This window comes from Hyla sarda, chromosome 1, assembly GCF_029499605.1.
Source record: "Hyla sarda isolate aHylSar1 chromosome 1, aHylSar1.hap1, whole genome shotgun sequence".
In the NCBI taxonomy this organism is placed as follows: Eukaryota; Metazoa; Chordata; class Amphibia; order Anura; family Hylidae; genus Hyla; species Hyla sarda.
This window is the reverse complement of record NC_079189.1, coordinates 379,192,598-379,214,783: the sequence shown is the minus strand read 5'-3', so window position 1 is coordinate 379,214,783 and position 22,186 is coordinate 379,192,598. Positions and strand designations below refer to the sequence as shown.

Below are 22,186 nucleotides of genomic sequence, written 5' to 3'. Positions count from 1 at the left end.
GACCAATTGTACTGTGCAATGAAACCTCTCATTGTACCATAAACTGTACGGCGAACCCAAAAAATATTTTGTTAGGCAGGAAATTTAAATGAAAACCAAATTTTTGCACATTTTGGAAGATTTCATTTTCACACTGTACATTTTACGGTAAAAATGACATATGTTCTTTATTCTGTGGGTCAATACAATTAAAATGATACCCATGGCTAGATACTTGGATATTTTTGTACCGCTTAAAAAAAATCTAAAACTTTTTGTACAAAATCAGTAATCTAAAATCGCTGTATTTTGACCACCTATAAATTTTTCATTTTTCCGTATATAGGGTGGTATGAGGGCAAATTTTTTGTGCTGTCATCTGTACTTTTTATCGATGCCACATTTGCATATATAAAACATTTGTATAATTTTTTATTAATTTTTTTAAATAAAATGTGACAAAAAAGCTGCATTTTTGCACTTTTTAAATTTTCTTACGTTAACGCCGTTCCCCGTACGGGATCATTAACATTATATTTTGATAGTTCAGGTATTTACGCATGCGGAAATACCAAATATGTTTATAAAAAAATAACGCTTATTGTGGGTAAAATGGGAAAAATTTTCAATTTAAATTTTTATTGGGGGAGGGGATTTTTCACTTTTTTAAACTTTTTTTTACACTTTTTATGTCCCCATAGGGGACTATCTATAGCAATCATTTGATTGCTAATACTGTTCAGTGCTATGCATAGGACAAAACACTGATCAGTATTATCGGCTATCTCCTGCTCTGGTCTGCTCGATCTCAGACCAGAGCAGGAGACGCCGGGAGACAGACGGAGGCAGGTGAGGGGACCTCCGTCCGCCATTACAGATGATCGGATCGCCTTGGCAGCGCTGCGGGCGATCTGATCATCTATTTTAACATGCGCATTGCAGCAGATGCCGTGATCTGTAAACATCACGGCATCTGAGGGGTTAATGGTGGACATCCGCGCGATTGCGGATGTCGGCCATTACCGGCGGGTCCACGGCTGCTGAAAGCAGCGGGAACCTGCCGTGTATGACGCGAGCACCGCTCCGATGCTCTCGGTCATACACACGACGTAAATGTATGTCCTGGTGCGCGAAGTACCGCCAAACCTGGACGTACATTTACGTCCGTGGTCATTAAGGGGTTAAGCTACTTCTATGTTTTACATGAAGCAGCTGTTGAATGCAAGTACTGACAAATGTTTAGTAAAGTAAGTATAGTTTTGTGTTACCTAGGAGACCCAACCAGCAAATTATGTTTAAAATCACTAAAAAGGCGAACCGTAGATAGTATTTCATGCAGACTGTACTTCTGAATTGTGCAATTGCTTCCCCATAATTAAAAGAGAAAGAATAAGTTGCAGCCATGTGCACAAATTACTACCCACTGTATGCAAAATAATGTATTATAAGTAGCAATTTATTCTATCTATTGTACAGCTATTGATGTGCATTGGATTTACGCTATTTTTGAGACAGCACCATGGTAACTGGTTTCTTGACAAAGGTCCCATGTCAGAGCTAGACAAAAATAGAATAAGTATAGCAGGCAGCTAGGAGAAAATTCATTATAATTATTAATATTATTGTAGTTTATTTGTAAAGCACAAATAGTTTCCACCGTGCTGTATAACAAGGCACGTTTCATGACAAGGCTAAAATAAAAAAAACATGGAGCTGGAGATGAAGGGGGTCTTCTGAATATAACTGCTCTATCAAAATCCATTAAAAACACAACAGCAAAGCGTACACTCTAATTATCCTACAGCAGGCAAACACATGAAGCTTGCCACCAATTATATTAGAATGTATTGAACTACCAGTATATCTGGAGAAAATTTAAAGGAGCAAAAAAAACTAAAATTCCAAACTCGTGAAGTGCATGCGGGGCATTGTGAGGCACAGCTCTCGCAGGTTTCAGTGACGTCGCCCCTGCTGGGGAACGCCCACTTTCTCCTGCTGGGAGCTCACACAATGTGAGAAAGGGGAAAGGTATGATACACACTTCTTTTAAGCTCAGAATGTTTGTTTTTTTTTAGGGCAGGAGGGGTGTTATGAGTAGTTAGTGAATATAATCTGAGTTAGTTCAGAAAATATGGTTTGATGACAGGTACTCTTTAAAATAATTTACTCCTATGTATAATGATGTATGTAGCTCTCAGGAATGGAAATGTGCAGCAGAAAATTGCTATCATGAGGGGCATCTATACCTTTTGTACACTACAGCTATCATCTCTCCAGCCTTTCATGACTATATTAAATGGAGCAAAAGAATATAATTGACTGCACTGCAAAGATATACCATGCAAATGTTAGATTTAACTTTAAATGGGCAAGAAATTTATAATTTTATAAAGATTGCAATATGGCTATAACTCAACAGCAGCAGTAAAACCTTTGTCACCCAGTGTGCTAGGTTATGCATAAGATGTAACCAGGAGTGCAACTAGCCTTCCTACTCTCTGAGGAAAACAGTGAAATAGCACATCCCTCCCTCACAACATAGGATGGGTAAGGGAATTCATTCAAAAATAACAAAGAACATTTGCAATGCATTTGGGAAAGTCTTCAGATCTTTAAACTTATTTAACATTTAGGAAAAATTTTAATTTTTAATGGACATAAGTATTCTGACCCTTTGCTATGATAGTACAAATTTAGCTCTGTTTCTAAACCTTGATTGGAGTCACCTGTGGTAAATTCAGGTGATTGGACAGGATTTGGAAAGACACCCCCCTTTCTATATAAGGTCTCACAGCTGCCAATCAGAGCAAACAATCTATCCATGAGGTGAAAAGAACTGCCTATAGAGCTCAGAGACAGGATTATGTGGAGACATAGATCTGGAGAAGGGTACAAAACAGCAACAGCAACGTATCCTCCATAATTCATAAAAATCCTGATCCCATGATGCATAAAATCTGCTCTGTGTTATTATATCATACCATATTATATTACTTTATATTGAGCTTAAGATTAATGGTATTTAAGACGACCACAAAATATATTATCAATGACACTGCAATGTCCGTTTTTGTGTCTTTGTGTTTTTATGTCTTTGGGTCTGTTCAGACAATGGTATTCTTGTCTGAGCAGTTTCTGTTCTAATTCTTCCTGTGCTTGGAAGAGTTAATGCTCTGAGCCAATTGCAACTGGGGTGTAGCTATTTAAACCATAGCCTTGCTGCACTCTGGTTGCTGGTGATTGAACTTCCATGTCTGCTTTATCATGCACTTTGTATTTATCTTGTAATATTTCTGAGTTTTTACCATGGTTAATAGTCCTATTTATTATAGATTTTAGTCTGTGGTACATTTGTCGGTTTTTGGGATTATTGTATGTCCGTTCTGCTTTTGCCTTGTATCTTAGTTTGTGTTCACACTGTGAGTATCCTGACCTGTGTACCTAGTCGTTGCAGAGTTTGATTTTGTGGAGTCTGTTGTGGAGTCTGTTCTCAGTCTAGTGTTCCGTGTTTTATATTTCTGTTTCCTTCTAGGCCAGTATTCTGTTCACATGGTGGAGTATGCCCGCTGGCTAGAAGTCTATCTGGAGTTATTATTGCTTTTGTGGACTGGGGTGTCCAGTGTGTTTCTGTTATGTGTCCCAGTGTGAACAGTGTTCTATGTTCCTGATCAGTTTAGTCTTTAGCATTCAGTTCTTCTGTTCTTCCCCTGCATATTCTGTTTTTTGCTGTATACGTATTCCATTCCTTGTCTTGTTCATTTATTCATGTCTGCCATTTATCTGGATTCCAGTTTATGAACTGTTCATTAGTACACTATATTCTGCCCTGTTTGTGAGTTTATATTCTGTCTGGCATATCTGGTTGTCTAGTAGTTTACCCGTTCTGTTTTGGACCTGTGATTGACTATGTATATTATTTGCTTTTACGCCCACTGCACTTTAGCGCAGGTAATGACCGGCACCGTGGTTGTCGATCCGCCATTTAGGGCGGATGGGCAAGTAAGCAGGGAGAGTTTCCTAGGGATAGCTTAAGGCTCACTCTCCCTGTCCACCTCCGGTCATGACAGAATCACCAACCCACCCACTTTCTCTGGTACCACTTTTCGTCTTGATTCCTGAATCTTGTTTGAAGTGGACCAGACGCAAGGACCTATTCCTGGAAGCTACAGTTGGCGTACCTCCATGCCTGAGTCAAGCATCTGTGTCCAGGTGGCAATAGTGAAGCCACCTGGGCACCCAAGTATTTTTTGTAAAAAAGTATTTCTGTATGTTTTTTGCTTGCTTTGTGTTTTTAGATGGTCCGGCGGCCCCTCTTTAACCCCTTGGGGACGAAGTCCATTATGACCTTAAGGACCAGAGAATTTTTTGCACATCTGACCACTGTCACTTTATGTATTAATAACTCTGGGATGCATTTATTCATGAATTTGATTCCGAGAATGTTTTTCCGTGACATATTCTTCTTTATGTTGGTGAAAAATTCAAAAATGTCATAAAAATTTTGAAAATTTAGCATTTTTCGAAAATTAAAGCTCTCTTCTTGTAAGGAAAATGGGCATTCCAAATAAATTATATATTGATTCACATTTACAATATGTCTACTTTATTTTTGGATCATAAAGTTGACAGGTTTTTCCTTTCTGAAGACATCAGAGGGCTTCAAAGATTAACATAAATTTTCAAATATTTCATGAAAATGTCAAAATCAGAATTTTTCAGGGACCAGTTCAGTTTTGATGTGAATTTAAGGGTCTTTATGTTAGAATTACCCAATAATGGGCCCCATTATGAAAACTGCACCCCTCAGCATATTCAAAATGACATTCAGAAAGTTTGTTAACCCTTTAGGTGTTTCACAGGAATAGCAGAAAATTCTAAATCTTCATTTTTTACAATAACATGTTCTTGTAGACCCATATTTTGTATCTTTACAAAGGTGAAAAAGGAGAAAAAGACCACCAAAATGTGTAACCCCATATCCTTCTGGTTTGGAAATACCTCATATGTGGATGTAAAATTCTCTGTGGGAGCACTAGAGGGCTCAGAAGGAAAGGAGCTACAATGGGATTTTGGAGAGTGAATTTTGCTGAAATGGTTTTTGGGGGACATATCTATATTAGGAAGCCCCCTACGGTGCCTGAACAGCAAAAAAAAACCACCCATATGGACACTGTTTGGGAAACTATACCCCTCAAGGAATGTAACATGGGGTACAGTGAGCCTTAACACCCCACATGTGATTGACGAACTTTCGTTAAAGTGGGACGTGAAAATGAAAAATCTGATTATTTTTACAAAAATGCGGATGTTACCCGAAATTTTTCATTTTCACAAGGTAATAAGTAAAAATGTCCCCCAAAATTTGTAACCCCATTTCGCTTGAGTAAGGAAATATCTCATATGTGGATGTAAAGGGCTCTATGGGTGCACTAGAGGGCTCAGAAGGGAAGGAGTGACATTGGACTTTCGGAAAGCTAATTTTGCTGAAATGGTTTTTGGGGGGCATGTTGCATTTAGGTGCCAGAACAGCAAAAAAAAAAGAAAAAACACATGGCACACTATTTGGGAAACTACCCCTCAAGGAACATAACAAGGGTTACAGTGAACCTTAACACCCCACAGGTAATTGACAAATGTTTACTACAGTTGGATGTGAAAATGAAAATTTAGATTTTTTTCACTAAAATGCTGGTGTTACCCTAAATTTTTCATTTTTACTAGGGTTAACAGGAGAAAAAGCCCCCAAACCCCTGCCATCTCAATCCTTTCATTCAGGAGGGTCAGGACTGTCTCTGACAGCTCTGAACCTCTTATATTTTCTGGCCGGAAAAAGCGGTGATTCACCGGCGAATCACAGCAATCACCGACAAGGGGGGGTCTCAGGACCCCCCCTAAGCGATGTCCCGGGATGCCTGCTAATAGATATCAGCAGTAATACCGTTCTGATCAATGCCCTGTGCACGGAATTCCCACGGGCGTACAGGTACGCCCTTGGTCTTAAAGTACCAGGGACGCCCTGTTCAGATAATGGTATTCTTGTCTGAGCAGTTTCTGTTCTAATTCTTCTTGTCCTTGGAAGAGTTAATGATCTGAGCCAATTGCAACTCGGGTGTGGCTATTTAACCCCTAAACAACACAGGACGTAAATGTATGTCCTGGTGAGGTGGTACTTAACACACCAGGACGTAAATTTACGTCCTATACATAACCGCGAGCATAGGAGCGATGCTCGGGTCATGCAGGGTAATGGCTGACATCCACGATTGCACAAATGTCCGCCATTAACCCCTCAGATGCCGTGATCAATACAGATCACGGCATCTGCAGAAGTGCGGCACTTAATGTGGACGATCGGATCGTCAGCAGCACTGCTATGGGGACTATTAAAGTTTAAAAATTAATGTAAAAAATAAAAGTTAAAAAATTTTGAAAAATCCCCTCCCCCAGTAAAAATTTAAATTGTCCGTTTTTGCCCATTTTACTCCCAAAAAGTGGAAAAATGTTTTTTTCTAAACATATTTGGTATCGCCGCATGCATAAGTATCCAAACTATTAAAATATAATGTTAATTATCCCATACGGGGAACGGCGTAAATGTAAAAAGAAATGAAAAAGTCTAAAATTTATGCTTTTTTATAACATTTTATTCCCAAAAAAATTTATAAAAAATTTATTAAAAGTTTTATATATGCAAATGTGGTATAAAAAAAAATCACAGATCACGGCACAAAAAATGAGCCCTCATACAGCCGCTTATACAGAAAATGAAAAAGTTATAGGTCAGCAAAATAGAGGGATTTTAAATGCACTAATTCGGTTAAAAAGTTAGCAATTTTTTTTAAGCGGTATGATAATAGAAAAGTATGTAATCATGGGTATCATTTTAATCGTATTGACCCACAGAATAAAGAAAACATGTCTATTTACCGTAAAGTTTACAGCATGAAAACGAAACCTTCCAAAAGTTGCAAAATTCTTATCAATTTCCCAATCTTTCCACAACTTTGAGGACCCATTTTTTTTTTTTATGAAGAATGCCTGAAATACACTGTGTGACCATAGCATGTGTGTGTGTGTGTGTGTGTATATATATATATATATATATATATATATATATGTATATATACATATATATATATATATATATATATATATGTATATATATATATATATATATATATATATATATATACACTGCTCAAAAAAATAAAGGGAACATTAAGATAACACATCCTAGATCTGAATGAATGAACATTACATAACTGAATGTACTGACAACAAAATCACACAAAAATGATCAATGGAAATTAAATGTATCAACCCATGGAGGTCTGGATATGGAGTCACACTCAAAATCAAAGAGGAAAACCACACTACAGGCTGATCCAACTTTGATATAATGTCCTTAAAACAAGTCAAAATGAGGCTCAGTAGTGTGTGTGGCCACCACGTGCCTGTATGACCTCCCTAGAATGCCTGGGCATGTTCCTGATGAGGTGGCGGAAGGTCTTCCTCAGGAATGTCCTCCCAGACCTGGACTAAAGCATCCGTCAACTCCTGGACAGTCTGTGGTGCAACGTGGCATTGGTGTCCCAGGTGTGCTTAATCGGATTCAGGACTGGGAAACGGGCGGGCCAGTCCATAGCATCAATACCTTCCTCTTGCAGGAACTGCTGACACACTCCAGCCACATGAGGTCTAGCATTGTCTTGCATTAGGAGGAACCCCGGGCCAACCGAACCAGCATGTGGTCTCACAAGGGGTCTGAGGATCTAATCTCGGAACCTAATGGCAGTCAGGGTACCTCTGGCAAGCACTTGGAGGAATGTACAGTCCCCTAAAGAAATGCCACCCCACACCATTACTGACCCAACCCCAAGGCGGTCATGCTGGAGGATGTTGCAGTCAGCAGAATGTTCTCCATGGTGTCTCTAGACTCTGTCACATCTGTCACATATGTTCAGTGTGAACCTTTCATCTGTGAAGAGCATAGGGCGCCAGTGGCAAATTTGCAAATCTTGGTGTTCTCTGGCAAATGCCAAATGCCCTGCATGGTATTGGGCTGTAAGAACGACCCCCACCTGTGGACGTCGGGCTCTCATAAAACCCTCATGGAGTCTGTTTACGACTGTTTGAGTGGACACATGCACATTTGTGGCCTGCTGGAGGTCATTTTGCAGGGCTCTGGCAGTGCTCCTCCTGCTCCTCCTTGCACAAAGGCGGAGGTAGTGGTCCTGCTGGTGGGTTGTTCCCCTCCTACGGCCTCCTCCACATCTCCTGATGTACTGGCCTGTCTCCTGGTAGCGCCTCCATTCTATGGACACTACGCTGACAGACACAGCAAACTTTCTTGCCGCAGCTTGCATTGATGTGCCATCCTGGATGAGCTGCACTACCTGAGCCATTTGTGTGGGTTGTAGACTCCTTCTCATGCTACCACTAGAGTGAATGCACTGCCAGCATTCAAAAGTGACTAAAACATCAGCCAGGAAGTATAGGAACTGAAAAGTGGTCTGTGATCACAACCTGCAGCACCACTCCTTTATTGGAGGTATCTTGCTAATTGCCTATAATTAATTTCCACCTGTTGTCTGTTCCATTTTCACAACAACATGTGAAATTGATTGCCAATCAGTGTTTCTTTCTGCATGGACAGTGTGAGTTCACAGAAGTGTGATTGACTTGGAGTTACATTGTGTTGTTTAAGTGTTCCCTTGAATTTTTTTGAGTATATATATTTATATATATTTATATATATATACGTTTGTTTTTCCCCCCGTTATGTACCCTAGTATATCCAACTATGATTAACATTTGGCCCCTCGCATTTGTGGCTCTGCCTCCACATAGCCACACCCACCCATGACTAAAATGGGCTGCTAATTAAAAAATGCCCGGGCCTATTTTTGGTCTCAGTCCGGACCTGACTAAAACATCAATGCCACTAAAAAGTATCTAGGGCTACTATATGCGGTGCCCCAGGGGACTAAATTCCATCATACCTGTGCAGTCCCTCTCTTTCTTTTTTTAATGCGGGATCCCCCTAGGGCCCAAGATCCGCTTTAGCTACCATGACCAGGGATTTCCCCTGTGTGTGAAATTACAAGTACCAGGTTGCCTTTTTTACATCTGTGCTGCCTCTGGTTGGTTGCCACAATAGTTTGTGCTTAGTTTTAAAGGTGAGTGAGTGTGTAAGAAGACTAAAGAGACCTCTGTGAAATTTGGGTCTCCTTTACTGTTGCCATGTAATGTGGGTTCAGTTTGTTGCTATTCTTGGACCTCTGTCCACGCCTAGTCACTTGGACTGCACGTTGGTGGGTCAAAGTAAATGGATGGAATAGACAGCTAGTGTTCAAAGATGCATTCAATAGCGTTGTGCCTATTACACCCTTTTGCACAACAAAGAAGGTAAGGTGAGAGGAGTACTACTTCTATTTTTATATTATTAGGCAAGGGATCATTTACATGCAGTTTATTGACTGTATGCATTTCTCCTTCCTGTAAATGCATTGGACCGTGTTGGGTAGACCGGCATTGAGGAATTATTACTTACAGTGGTTAATGCAATCTTACCTCCCAATCTCAGTACAGCATCCTCCCCTGATCCGCTGCTGTTCTCAAAGGTTATGTCTCTTCTCGTCGTCACCTCACAGGTTCTTAAAGAGCCAGACAAAGCCTCTTGTCATTGTCTTTTCACCTGCTGCTCAGGCTACTATAAGGAATTCAACCCCATTGCTCTGGCCACGAGTATTAAAATTACTTTGGATCCAGTACTCTGCAAAGGTGTTTTGATTTATTTGGTATCAATTTGACAATTTTTTTTGACCATGTCTATTGTCTGCTGCCAGTCCTGACTTCTGCCTGTCTCCTTCTTATGAATGGACTTTACCTGCCTAACTAGGGCCATCTGACCTCTGCCCACTGCCTGGGTACTGCTGTCTTGTGTCTTCAGTCCATCCACATGTATGCTTTTGCTGGCTTAGGGGTGGCAACCTAAGTGTTTCCTGCAAGAGACTCTGGAGCCTCTGAGTTAAAAACTCACAATCCTATAGATTTCACTTCCCAGTTTAGCCTATAGGTAACACAGAAGGTGCACATCATCTCCACTAGGCCCAAACTCAGTTTTCTCATGCCATGAACACCGTTTTTGAAGTCTACACATAGGCTAATGTACTTTCTGTGCAACATTACCCCCAAGACCTGCTGGTCCCTATTCCCCGGAACATCTCATCTTGGTTGGACACCTTGGCACCTCTTGCTCTTCATGCCATAGCTCTAGTACTGCCACCAGCTCAGGGGCCTACTTTGCAATCATCTTTATGCAGTTCTGGTTAGCATTGTTGTACTCTAATCCATTATTACGGAAGTCCTGGCACATCTGTTCTCTTTGGATAGAGATTACATTGTAGCTTTGCTGTCCAGGGAAACATTGATGTGTGCATACCACATAATGATCAACGATCTGAAGATTACCATTCTGCAGCTATGCCTGGCTACCTTTAGATCAATTGAACAACATGGCTGGGCAGTGTCTGAAGCTTCTACCTTGTTCTGTTTACATCAAAGTAATACAATTGTGGGTCAATACACCATACAATTCTGCACTTAATCTTCCATTATGTCATAAGTGGTAATGAATGCAATTAAAATGTGGTTTCAGACATTTAAAGTGGCCATTTTAGCAAGTTTTTAGTGTATACATTAAGGGCATGTCTGAATAGGTAATTTGACCCTGAATCCTTACATACCTCTTATAAGTTAATTGACACATCCAGGGCCAAGATATCAGAATGTAAAATATATGCAAATTAGGCTCTGGAGCCCACTGGGCCTTCCTCTTGGCTACTAGAGTCCAGCACAGCTCTGCCCTTTTACCAGTTAGTCACTCCTTTCTGAGCACTTGTCTCCTGTTCATCTCCTCTGTCTGAGGGGGTGTGACTAACTGGGAAAGGGGCTAAACTTTGCTGAGCTGTAGCAGCCGAGGAAAACATCCAGTGGGCTCCAAAGCCTAATTTGCATATCTTTTAGACTCTGATATGTCAGCACTGAAGAAGTCGATTAACTAATCAGAGGTATTTACTGATTAAGGTCAAAATTCTATACAGTCATACTTTATATTCTAAAAATCTGCTGACATGTCCACTTTAATAAAAAGTCTAGGTCTCTCAATAAGATTTTAAAATAGGTTAATTTGCACATTTAATCTCTGGCTTTTTTTTTTAATCAAACCTTGGATAATAGTGCAGATAGTCACCACGAGTGAGATGTGCAGGAAAGAAGACTGGATTGGTATACTATGAGGGATACATTTATTTCTGAGACTTACTTTGCAGGTTGTGGTTGAAGAGTGCTAAACATAAATATCTGGCATCTCCATAGAGAAAGGATTTGGAGCCCCATTCTCAAGATCCTGGGATATCCCAGTGGTCAACCCCCCCCCCCCCTGCAGTACCAGGAGAGCTATGTAGTACAAATTCCAAACCAAGGACAAGAATAGAATCTAGCAGGATTTGAGACAGGATCAGGTCCAAATCAGAATGAAGAAGACAGAGTCAGGTCACTAGAAAAAGGTCAGATTAGGGCATGTACAATAAGCAGGCAAAATGTCCCAGTTATTGTTGGTGGGTATATGAAACATTTTTTTTTACTTTTGGGACTTCATTGTTATGAATATATAGGGCCTCATTTACTAAGCTGAAACCGACCAGTTTTTGTCTGGTTATTTTGTCTGAGACATGTCTGAGACATGTCTGCACCAGTGTGCGCCTGAAAAATCCGACAAACCCGAACAAGGGGCGTGGTCTGTCGCAAAAGGGGGCATGGTCGGTCAAAAAGGGGCGTGTTTTCACAACCCGACCGATTTACTATGGAATTCACAGAAAATCCTGTGGGTAAATGGCTGGAAATATCAACCTAGAAAAAGCTGGTCAGAAAATTTTCCCGACTTTTCCCAATAGTGAATAGAGAGGAATCCTGCATGTCTGAAACAACTTTTCCCACTAGTAAAAACCCGAAACTCTTAGTAAATGAGGTCCATATTGTCTACAATTGACTGTTTTCCTGGGTTTTTTCGGGGAAGGTGAGGTAAAAGTTGTCTCATTTCGGATCTGGACTTTATCTCTTCATATGGTTAGATGCAGGGTTTACATGCTGAGAAATACTGGTACAATAAAAGGATCATGATTTTTTTATGGTGCATTATTATTCCTTCACATAATTAAGTTATTTCTTTGTACATCATGTCTAGTTTGGAAAGTTTTCTTTTGTTTGCAGTTCCAAATGTATTACATTTAAAGCAATGCTTTATCCCTCACCGATCAAACAGCCATCACTTGTTATTGTACATTGGTTCGTAATGAAATACTAAAACACATGTGTTATTAGTTGTAGGGAGATAATGTGGGAAAAAGCTGGTACAATGGAGGCGCTGCTCAAGTGGTGAAATTACAGGAATACTCAGGCGGTGCAGGATAACAAAATTTTATTGAAAGTATTGGGACAACGCGTTTCGGCATCTGCTGATGCCTTCCTCAGGTCCACTTAACAGTTCCCAAACTCCATTGGTGTTCAATGTGAGAGAGCTGAATAATGATCCTGTCCGGCGTCAGCACCGCTGCTGGTATCAGATACCAGCAGCGGTGCGAACGCCGGACAGGATCATTATTCAGCTCTCTCACATTGAACACCAATGGAGTTTGGGAACAGTTAAGTGGACCTGAGGAAGGCCTCAGCAGATGCCTAAATGCGTTGCCCAAAACTTTCAATAAAATTTCATTATCCTGCACCGCCTGAGTATTCCTGTAATTTCACCACTTGAGCAGCGCCTCCATTGCACCGGCTTTTTCCCACATTATCTCCCTACATTGCATATCGGCTTCTTACTTAGGAGTCCGATGCCGGCGGGAGAGCTGCAGCTCATCTAACATAAGGGCTGCACAGGTCCCAGTGCGGCTCTTCCAAGGTCGGTATATCACTGTTGGTGTGGTGGAGGGTGCACATCAGTGAATATACTTTCTCAGGGAGCACCACCTGCATCTTTTTCTCTCCCCTCGTATGTGTTATTAGTTGCTATAGAATAAACAATATAAAGGCTTAGTATATCATGATAATAAACAATCACCATATCTAATGAAAATCCAGGCAACCCAAAGTTTAGAATTAAAAGGCAGAGATTTATTTTTAGAATCCCAATGTAAGTATCCTGTACATCTCAGAGTCTTACTTGAGACTTACTCTAGGTGTAGAGAAAATGGAACTATAGAACTGTTTTTTATAGGCAAGTGCTTGAGAATGTCAAACATTCGCTTATGTGCCACAGTTTTTGTTTCTTTTTTTAGACCACCAATAGTACATATTGTCTGTTCCATCTTAACTAAGCAAATAGGCACACGCTTTAGTTTTTTTTACTGCAAACGGGTGTGAAAAAGTATACATAGTAAATCAAGAGTAGAAGTTCAAACAATGTACCAAAGCAATAGCACAAATCACATCTGTACAAGTATCATTGTTTCACTTTTATAATTTGCTTTAAAACCTTGATAGAGATGTGTTACAATCATTAGTAGACCCCAAGAGATGAGATTCATTTATTTACTAAGGCCTCCGTCACAGAGGCTAATACTCATATACTTTATCTTAAGTCTCAAATATATTTTACAATTACCAGTTTTAAGTCAACATACTGCATTTATTTACATTTACCTATACAAATGGTAAATTCCGTTACTGTGCTACTACATTCTTTCGAAAACTAACCCCCACAGAGAGGAATGCATGGTGTTACAGTAGGGCCGCACCTGTCCTCTTGAAAGATAATTCTCTACACTATGGTAAATGTGACTGTGATACAGAGTGAATCCCTGTACTGTATGTGTATTGGGGAACAACTTTCAATATCTTTGCATTGGACACATCATGCCGGTAACATATATAAGCATGCGCTGCCTCCAAGTTTAACATCACATACATTTGTAGAAAGGCTGCCACATTTTTTTTTGTTTTTACAATGTAATATAGAGAAATATAAACTTCAATCCGGAGCCCACGGATGAAAAACTATTTAAAAAAAAGAAAAACCAAGGTAGCCACCAACCGTTGAATGCATACCATCGACATCTTTTGGTTGCAACGTTGCCTACTGACTCTGTTACCAGAACAGAATACAAGCAGCAGCCCTCATCTGAGGCTTTTCTTCGTCAACAATAACATACATGTGTTAGGCTTCCCGTATCACCTCTGCCCATCTCCATACAAAACAATCCAAGCTTTTTTCTGAGCTCTTGGCCTCCACTCCTCATGATGTGTATTCTTTGAGTTGTATAGAACGGCTTTGTAAACTGGTCAGTGACAGAGATTGTCTGTTGGACATTGTATTCGATAAATTCGGCATCACATTGTGATGATTTCAGTCTGTTACAACGATTGATTCAGCCTCTAACAATGGTTTACTGCACTTAGAAAAGAAAAGGATGAAGACAGCTAGAGCAGCTTGCTGGAAGCAAGCAACATGTTTCTTTCTATTATGGGGTATATAGTGATAAAGGACTAGCCACATACAAAGCAGGGTGGATTTATTCTCTTCAGAACAGTATGCGTTGATTGTGTTTCTTCAGGTTTTTTGTTAGGTAGATGGTTAAATGTCTTCCCATTGGCATGTGTCCTTACTACCACAAATGTATTTCTGCAAACACTTTATCCTGATGTCCAGAAATGGTCTGCCATTAGTGCACATAGCCCGAAACGTAGAGGTGAGCAACAGTCAATAGAAAGTCTACATGTATGTACAGCAGAAGTTGTTAAGTTTGTGTCATACAATATTTTTCCCTTTTTTCATCCACATCAAAGGCAGGAATACAAGAAGGCATTTTTAGATGTGGTGGACAAACATGCGATCCTGCTGAGTAACAGATAAGGTTTTAAGGCCTTTGTTTATGTATGCTGAGTTACATAAAGGCAGAAGCACGGAGTAGGAAAGACAGTGAGAGACAAACAGACGGAAGAGGAAAGGAAGAAGTAAAAGAAGAGATAGGCTCAGGATAAAAAGATACAACTTGTTAATGGCAAATATCAATACTGTGTATTGTACAGATGGAGAAGTTTGTGTTGCTTGCCCTTTGATAGCTTCTCAGCATCTTTGTTAATAATACTGTCAGAGGTTATAACACATTTCATGGAGTTCAGCGGCTGTTCACCACATTCATTTATCAAGCCCATACAGATAACACCTTCAACGTCTAGCCAAGAATGTCAAGGTAAACAGGGGATGCCTTGGACAAGTTCTGAAGGAGGCTGTGAATTTCTTTGATGTTCAGCCTCATGTGAGGCTCCCTCTGCCAGCAGCCTAACATTAGATCATAGACTTCCTTCGGACAAGTGCGAGGTCGCTGCAAGACTCGGCCTTGAGTTATACACTCGATCACCTGCAAGAGAGAGGAATAAGGAGATTTCAGATTACTGATAGCATCCATTTGGAAACTCTGATTCATTCGCTCATTTTCCGTGACGAATATTTTTTCTGATTCAGAAGATGCAGTCATGGTACACAAAGTAGGCAAGGCAAAAATGGGAATATCAACAAGATACCATGAGGCATATATATATGGCAATCGTTTTTTTAAGGGTAGTTGCGGTGCTAACAATAGCAGAATTTTGTAAATTTTCTTAAAAATGTCAGTTCAAGAATATTTTCTAATTTATACAAACATCCACAAAGTTATAAACAACATTTCCATACCAGCCTTTACGGGATTGAAGCACTTATATAGTCCATTGTAGAAGGATAATGCTAAGAGTATGTTGAGAACTAATCTGTTACAGTTTTCAAAACCCCAAAAATTCTGCATGGCTTTTAGAGCATGCTGCAAATTTTCTTTTTTCAGCCATTTACAGCTTAAATTAGACACAAAAAATTGCGTGAACATAGCCTTAAACTGTCTAGTCTATATTCGTATCTGTTAGCTGGCTTACTTTTACTCATCATTGGGGTCAGGTATCGAGATGAAACAAACCCTCAAATAGCAGATCCCATCCTCTACATACAACATGTACAAACCTCATTATTTGATAGCTGGTACCATGGTTGCTTCCCGTAAGTGAAAATTTCCCATAGCACCACTCCTAGACTCCAGACGTCGCTTTCTGTTGTAAATTTTCTATACATAATACTCTCAGGAGGCATCCAACGGATAGGTAGCATAGTATGTCCTCCAACCTAAAGACAAGAAGGATATTTTACACTAAGATTTGTAATATACTATTAGAAAAGTGCAAACACATACTTAAAAAAAGGGGGAACTAAAAATGGACTTAATCAGTTATTTATTTTATTTACAAATGTCCACAGATCCTCATGCTTATAATGGCATATTGCTTACTCTTAAAGGGGTACTCCATTTCAGACAAACGTATCCTCTACCCACAGTATAGGGGATAAGCGTCTGATTGTGGGGGGTCCGACCTCTGTGACCCCTCACCATTTCTCAAATGGTGCCCTGAGATTCACCTCTGGACACTGCTTCTCCCTGCGGAGCACTCTACAACAGTGGCCCCCACCCTCCACGACAGCCTCCTTATGCTGAACAGTGATTGGTTGAGCAGGCTGTTACTGTTTAGTGTATTCCATAACTTATCAAGGAGAAGCAATGTCCAAAAGTGAGATATGGTGGCTTCATTCAGGAGATTGCGGGGGTCTGACCTCTGTGAGATCGGAGATATGCTTATCTAAAGTGGAGTATCCCTTCAGCATATAGAAGAATTGACCACAGTGTCAAATATGTTATGCCTTATTAATGCTAATACCCAGTGTAGAGCTGGTGTTGGGTAATATGGTTTTTAACCTTCATGTGATATATCAGCAACATTTGAGTTTTCTTTTTATTGTGTGTAATGAAAGTTAATTTGTAGGGGAGTTTGTGATTTATGTATCTAGTCATAACACTAAAGTGAATCAAAAGCTAGAGTACCTAAATTATCATACAATACAAGTTATCATATAGTAACAAGTTACATAACAAGCTGTTAAAAGGTCATAATGTGATTTTATACAATGTTTTCTTATGTGTGTTCCCCTTAAATCATAACGTAGACAATCCTCCAATAAAATATTCTTTGCACAAGTTTCTATTCACATAAAGAGTATCACTTTACAATGCATTAGCTCAGGCTCTGACTTTGGTCATAGAAAATATGGGGGCTGCGGAGGAACCACAGACTGGACATCTGATACTCTAATGAGCCATAGACCTTCCTGAGTCTGACGTATTCTGTTTACATTGTAAATTAATATAATACAGGCTCTACTGTCCTATACGCAACTGACATAAACAACATTTTATATATTTTCTTAGCTGACTTTGTAATGGTACACTTTATTTTGTGCATGGTTAACCTCTTTATGCCCATATGACACACTTCCCCCACCACTATTACATATGTAATGTAACTCTTTTCAGTATGTTGCTATTTCACAAAATTGTCTCTGTGCAACTCTGGGTTTTAATATAACCATAGGCTATATCTCAATAATTTTTTCTTAAAAAATTTGGTTTCCTATCACACTTGAAAAAACATACTAGTAGGTAGCAGTAACTGTAGCGTTGTAAATTAAATTTTAGCCTTTTATTTTAATTCACTTTTGGTTCCTATTTCTCAAATACTGTATGAGGTTTATATAGTTCTATTGCCAATCAATAACTTATATAATATTATAATCTATCAAGTTTCAATAATATCAGATTGATGTACTTTTACTGTATAACCATGGGCCTTCAGTTTCTCCTGAAAGGCACAAAGCTGCTGCGTTGTTCACTTGATATTGGAGCCTATATAGATGCAATAGACTCATAAAGGTCAGGTACTTATCAGGCTCAAAGCTGTCCTGTTGGGCTGGGTTCACATACGTCCAGAGTCCGGCACAGTTTGCCTCCAGTGTGCACCAAAGGGAAACTGATACTAGAACTGACCCCATTCATTTGAATGAGACAGTTCACAATCATCCAGCATCTCAATTTTGACGTTGTATGGTTGGACACACCAGAGGGCACTGCTGTCCAGAAACAATGGATGCTGGATGCCACACAACTGATGACAAGTTGTCATCAGTTGTGGCATCAGTTGCATCGAGACTTAGGCTGAGTTAAGTTAACCCAACCTTAACAAATGCAGTCCCGAAGGTCAAAATCTGGGGACCATTTTTAGATGAGGTATCTTAAAATCATAGCACATTTAAGGTATATTTGCAAAAAAAATTCCAAAAATGCCCAAAATTAAGCAAGGTTTCAATGGGGATTGTAAAAAAAAAATTTAAAAAAAATGATAGTTTTCAAAAAACAGTGCCGGAAAAAGACGTGACATGTTACTTTTCAGAGCACTTCCACTTGGACCTTCACATTTAAGTCAATGGGAGAAAGAAATGTCAGAAAATCACCAAGAATCCCACAGCAAACGATAAACTGATTTTAAGGCATTTTTTTTCCAAACAGTTTTTACCCTTGTGAACGTATCCTTGGGGATTTTTATGAATTAAGCTTTGTTTATATAAACATATAAATCACATCAACAAAGATAATAGACTCTAAAGTGATACGAATGATGTTTTAAACCACACAGGGCGGATAATGATATTTCTTATACTTTACCACACAATGGGGTGGACTAAAATAGAAATAAATATTGTAACAAACAATTCAGAATGACAGTAGGAAGACACTGAAAGTCAGTTAATGTGAATAATAGCCTAGGACACTCAATACCCATCACCTTGCCTATCCATCACAGCTATATTTATTGATACTGCTTCCTGTTATGTCTCCATCATCTGTTCAATAAAGCTAAACTCACTACAATACATTACTGTGACAGACAACCTTACAAAAAACAAAAACCACACCATAGCATCTCCGTGAAGTAAATGGAACCACATCTTCAATGGTTTAGATATAAATAAAAGCCCCTTAAAGAATAGCCAGCACCTCAACAATTACAGCTTCATTATGATCTTGATGTTGTGGTTTTTGTAGCCATTATGAAATTCTCATAAGGGTTTCAGAGCTCCGAGCAGCACAGAGGCAATTGCCTGGCCACAAAATGAATGAATAAATAACATAAATAGATTTGAAAGTTTAAGCATTATGAGTACCATTCTCATAGACCCAATGGGAACTAAAGTCACATTAATATCAATCAGTGGATGGTTAAATGACAACTAGGCTTAGACATACATCCTTATCCAAGATACGTCTCTCCACCCTTTAATAAAGAACTTTACACTTTTAGTGGATGAAAAAAATGACTGAACTTATGAATGATGTTTGTACCCTCTTTAGTTGTCCCTTTACCTTTACACATCTATAGATGACATATAATATTAAAGGGGTACTCCGGTGGTACACAAATGTTTTTAAATCAACTGGTGCCAGAAAGTTAAACAGATTTGTAAATTCTATTAAAAATTATTAATCTTTCTAGTACTTATTAGCGGCTGTATACTACAGAGGAAATTATTTTCTTTTGGGATTTCTTTTCTATCACAACCACAGTGCTCTCTGCCGACACCTCTGTCCATTTTAGGAACTGTCCAGAGCAGTATATGTTTGCTATGGGGATTTTCTCCTACTCTGGACAGTTGCTGACATGGGCAGAGGTGTCAGCAGAGAGCACTTTGGTCCTGACAGAAAAGAAATCCAAAAAGAAAATAATTTCCTCTGTAGTATACAGCAGCTGATAAGTACTAGAAGGATTAAGATTTTTTTTAATAGAAGTAATTTACAAATCTGTTTAACTTTCTGACATCAGTTGATAAAAAAAAGTTCTTCCTTCCAGTACTTATCAGCTGCTGTATACTACAGAGGAAGTTGTATAGTACTTTCCAGTCTGACCACAGTGCTCTCTGCTGCCACCTCTGTCCATATCAGGAACTGTCCAGAGCAGAAGAAGTTTTTTTATTGGGATTTGTGTCTACTCTGGACAGTTCCCAACACAGACAGAGGTGTCAACAGAGAACACTGTGGTCAGACTGGAAAGACCAAGTCAACTTCCTCTGTACACAGAAGCTGACAAGTACAGGAAGGATTTTTTAAATAGAAGTAATTTACAAATCTGTATAACTTTCTAGCACCAGTGAATTTGAAAACATTTGTTTTTCACCAGAGTATCCGTTTAAGGCCACTCATAAAAATAAACCAAAACATTTTAGCTTATCATTGTAAGGACGTGTTAATTTATATTAAATGTTATATTGCACATAAGAAAACCCCAAAGGATGTCAGTAGCTGCTGACTACAATGTTACACTGTTGGTAGCATAGCTAGTGCAATTATGTCAACTTCCTCAGGGTTGTATAGGTATCCCAAGTGTACATGACTAACTCCCATTTACTATAAAAACGAGCAATGGCCACATGGGAATTTATTGCATTAATTCATTATGTAAAAAATGAGATCATGACATGTGACCTTCTCTCAACATCTAAAACTCTGGTTATGGATTAACACAGATGAGAGGGGGCATAGAGCCCAGCTTCCAAATATTTAGTGACCACATTTCCCTTCTCATGCATCAAAGAGTACCACATATCTTAGCGTTCTCGGGGGGAGTTGGATGTTTAATTAAACTGCAGTCATTTGTTTAAACTGGGGTAATATATTGTTTGTTATAAGGATGTACATCACTGAGCATTTCTTGTAAAGGCCTGAGGCCATGGTAAAACTTATACAAATTTTAGAAATGCAAGTTGACATGTAGCATCGATAGGAATAAATGTTCAAAACTTATCAGCTATGAGAAATGACATGAGAACTCCTTGTACCTACAATTATTACTTAAAGGGGAACTCCATTGGAAAACAAAATTCAAATCAACTGGTGCAAGAAAGAGTAAATAGATTTCTAATTCACTTCTATTTAAAAATCTTAACCCTTCCAGTACTCATTAGCTGCTGTGTACTACAGATATACTACAGATAAATTTGTGAAATTCTTTCCAGTCTGACAACAGTGCTCTCTGCTGACACCTCTGTCCATGTCAGGAACTGTCCAGAGCAGGAGAGGTTTACTATAGGGATAGAATCTGGACAGTTCCTGACACAGACAGAGGTGTCAGCAGAGAGTACTATCGTCAGACAGAAAAGAAATTCACAAATGTCTCTGTTTTATACAGCAGCTGATAAGTACTGGAAGGATTAAAATGTTTTAATTGAAGTAATTTACAAATCTGTTTAATTTTCAGGCACCAGTTGATTTGAAAACATTTGTTTTCTACTTGTTTCCACCGGAGTTCCCCTTTAATAATCTTTATAATTTTACAGTAATTTACAGTCAATCTTACCTTACGAGACAAGGACTGTGCACCAATAATACTTATCAATTATTGCTGATATATTGCCAACAATGGGAGTATTATACTATTGGAACAGTCTCATACTGCTAAAATGTAGAAACTATGCTGTAATAGTGAATACAGGGAGTATATGCAATATATCCAGAGAGCACACCCAAAACTATGTTGTTACCAATTTTAATATTTTTTTAACCTTTATTGCTATAATACCCTTTCTGGTAATGCTTGATTGTGATAATGCAGTTTATCAACCTCATATCCTTCATGTTCTTGTATTATGTATTTTCTAAATTAAGATTTTCAAAATTCTAAATGTAAAATATTTTAGTATTGTGCACATATCTAGACAAAACTGAGAGCTGAGTAAATTTGCCAGATTTTCAAATACTTTGGTTTTGATCTCCAAATACAATGCAGTTTGCATTGTAAACAGGAAGCAAAGAATCCACACGAGGGCACTATAGTGAAACTATTGCTTGCTTTTTATTGTTTTTTTTTTTTTTTTAGGTATCAGGAAATAGATTATTCTATGATGAAACATATGGTGAAGCTTATATAATCATGCATCTTCAAATATTGACTATTTGCTTATATTGTAACTCAATTTAGGGTCAAATTTTTCAGATGTCTGATTTAAATGGGAGGATACAAATAGGAGGATGGATCTGAACATGAATGAATGTTACAAAGATGGTACGCTTACTGACAAATTCTATAGCATGCCATAAATAGCCAGTGTCATTCATATTAATGAAAATCATCATATACTTATTGTTTATTCTTGGATATACATATTGAAACACACAGACGGGGTGGACAAATATCAAGTACACAGCCCAAATAGTGGATATATACTGAGCACACACTCAGTGGA

The 22,186-nt window shown here is 38.8% G+C and overlaps 1 protein-coding gene across 3 annotated transcripts in view; it reads right to left on the bottom strand.

Annotated features, from left to right (window-relative positions):
• Positions 1–13,130: 13,130 nt before the first annotated feature.
• Positions 13,131–22,186, bottom strand: part of NTRK2 (neurotrophic receptor tyrosine kinase 2) — a 274,910-nt gene continuing 265,854 nt past the window's right edge. For all 3 annotated transcript variants that reach the window (XM_056524265.1, XM_056524272.1, XM_056524255.1), the window contains 2 exons: positions 16,031–16,189; positions 13,131–15,398 (listed from right to left, as the gene is read on the bottom strand). In XM_056524265.1, the coding sequence (XP_056380240.1) occupies positions 15,213–15,398; positions 16,031–16,189 (345 nt within the window). In that variant the 3' untranslated portion in view covers positions 13,131–15,212. The remainder of the gene's footprint in view (positions 15,399–16,030; positions 16,190–22,186) is intronic.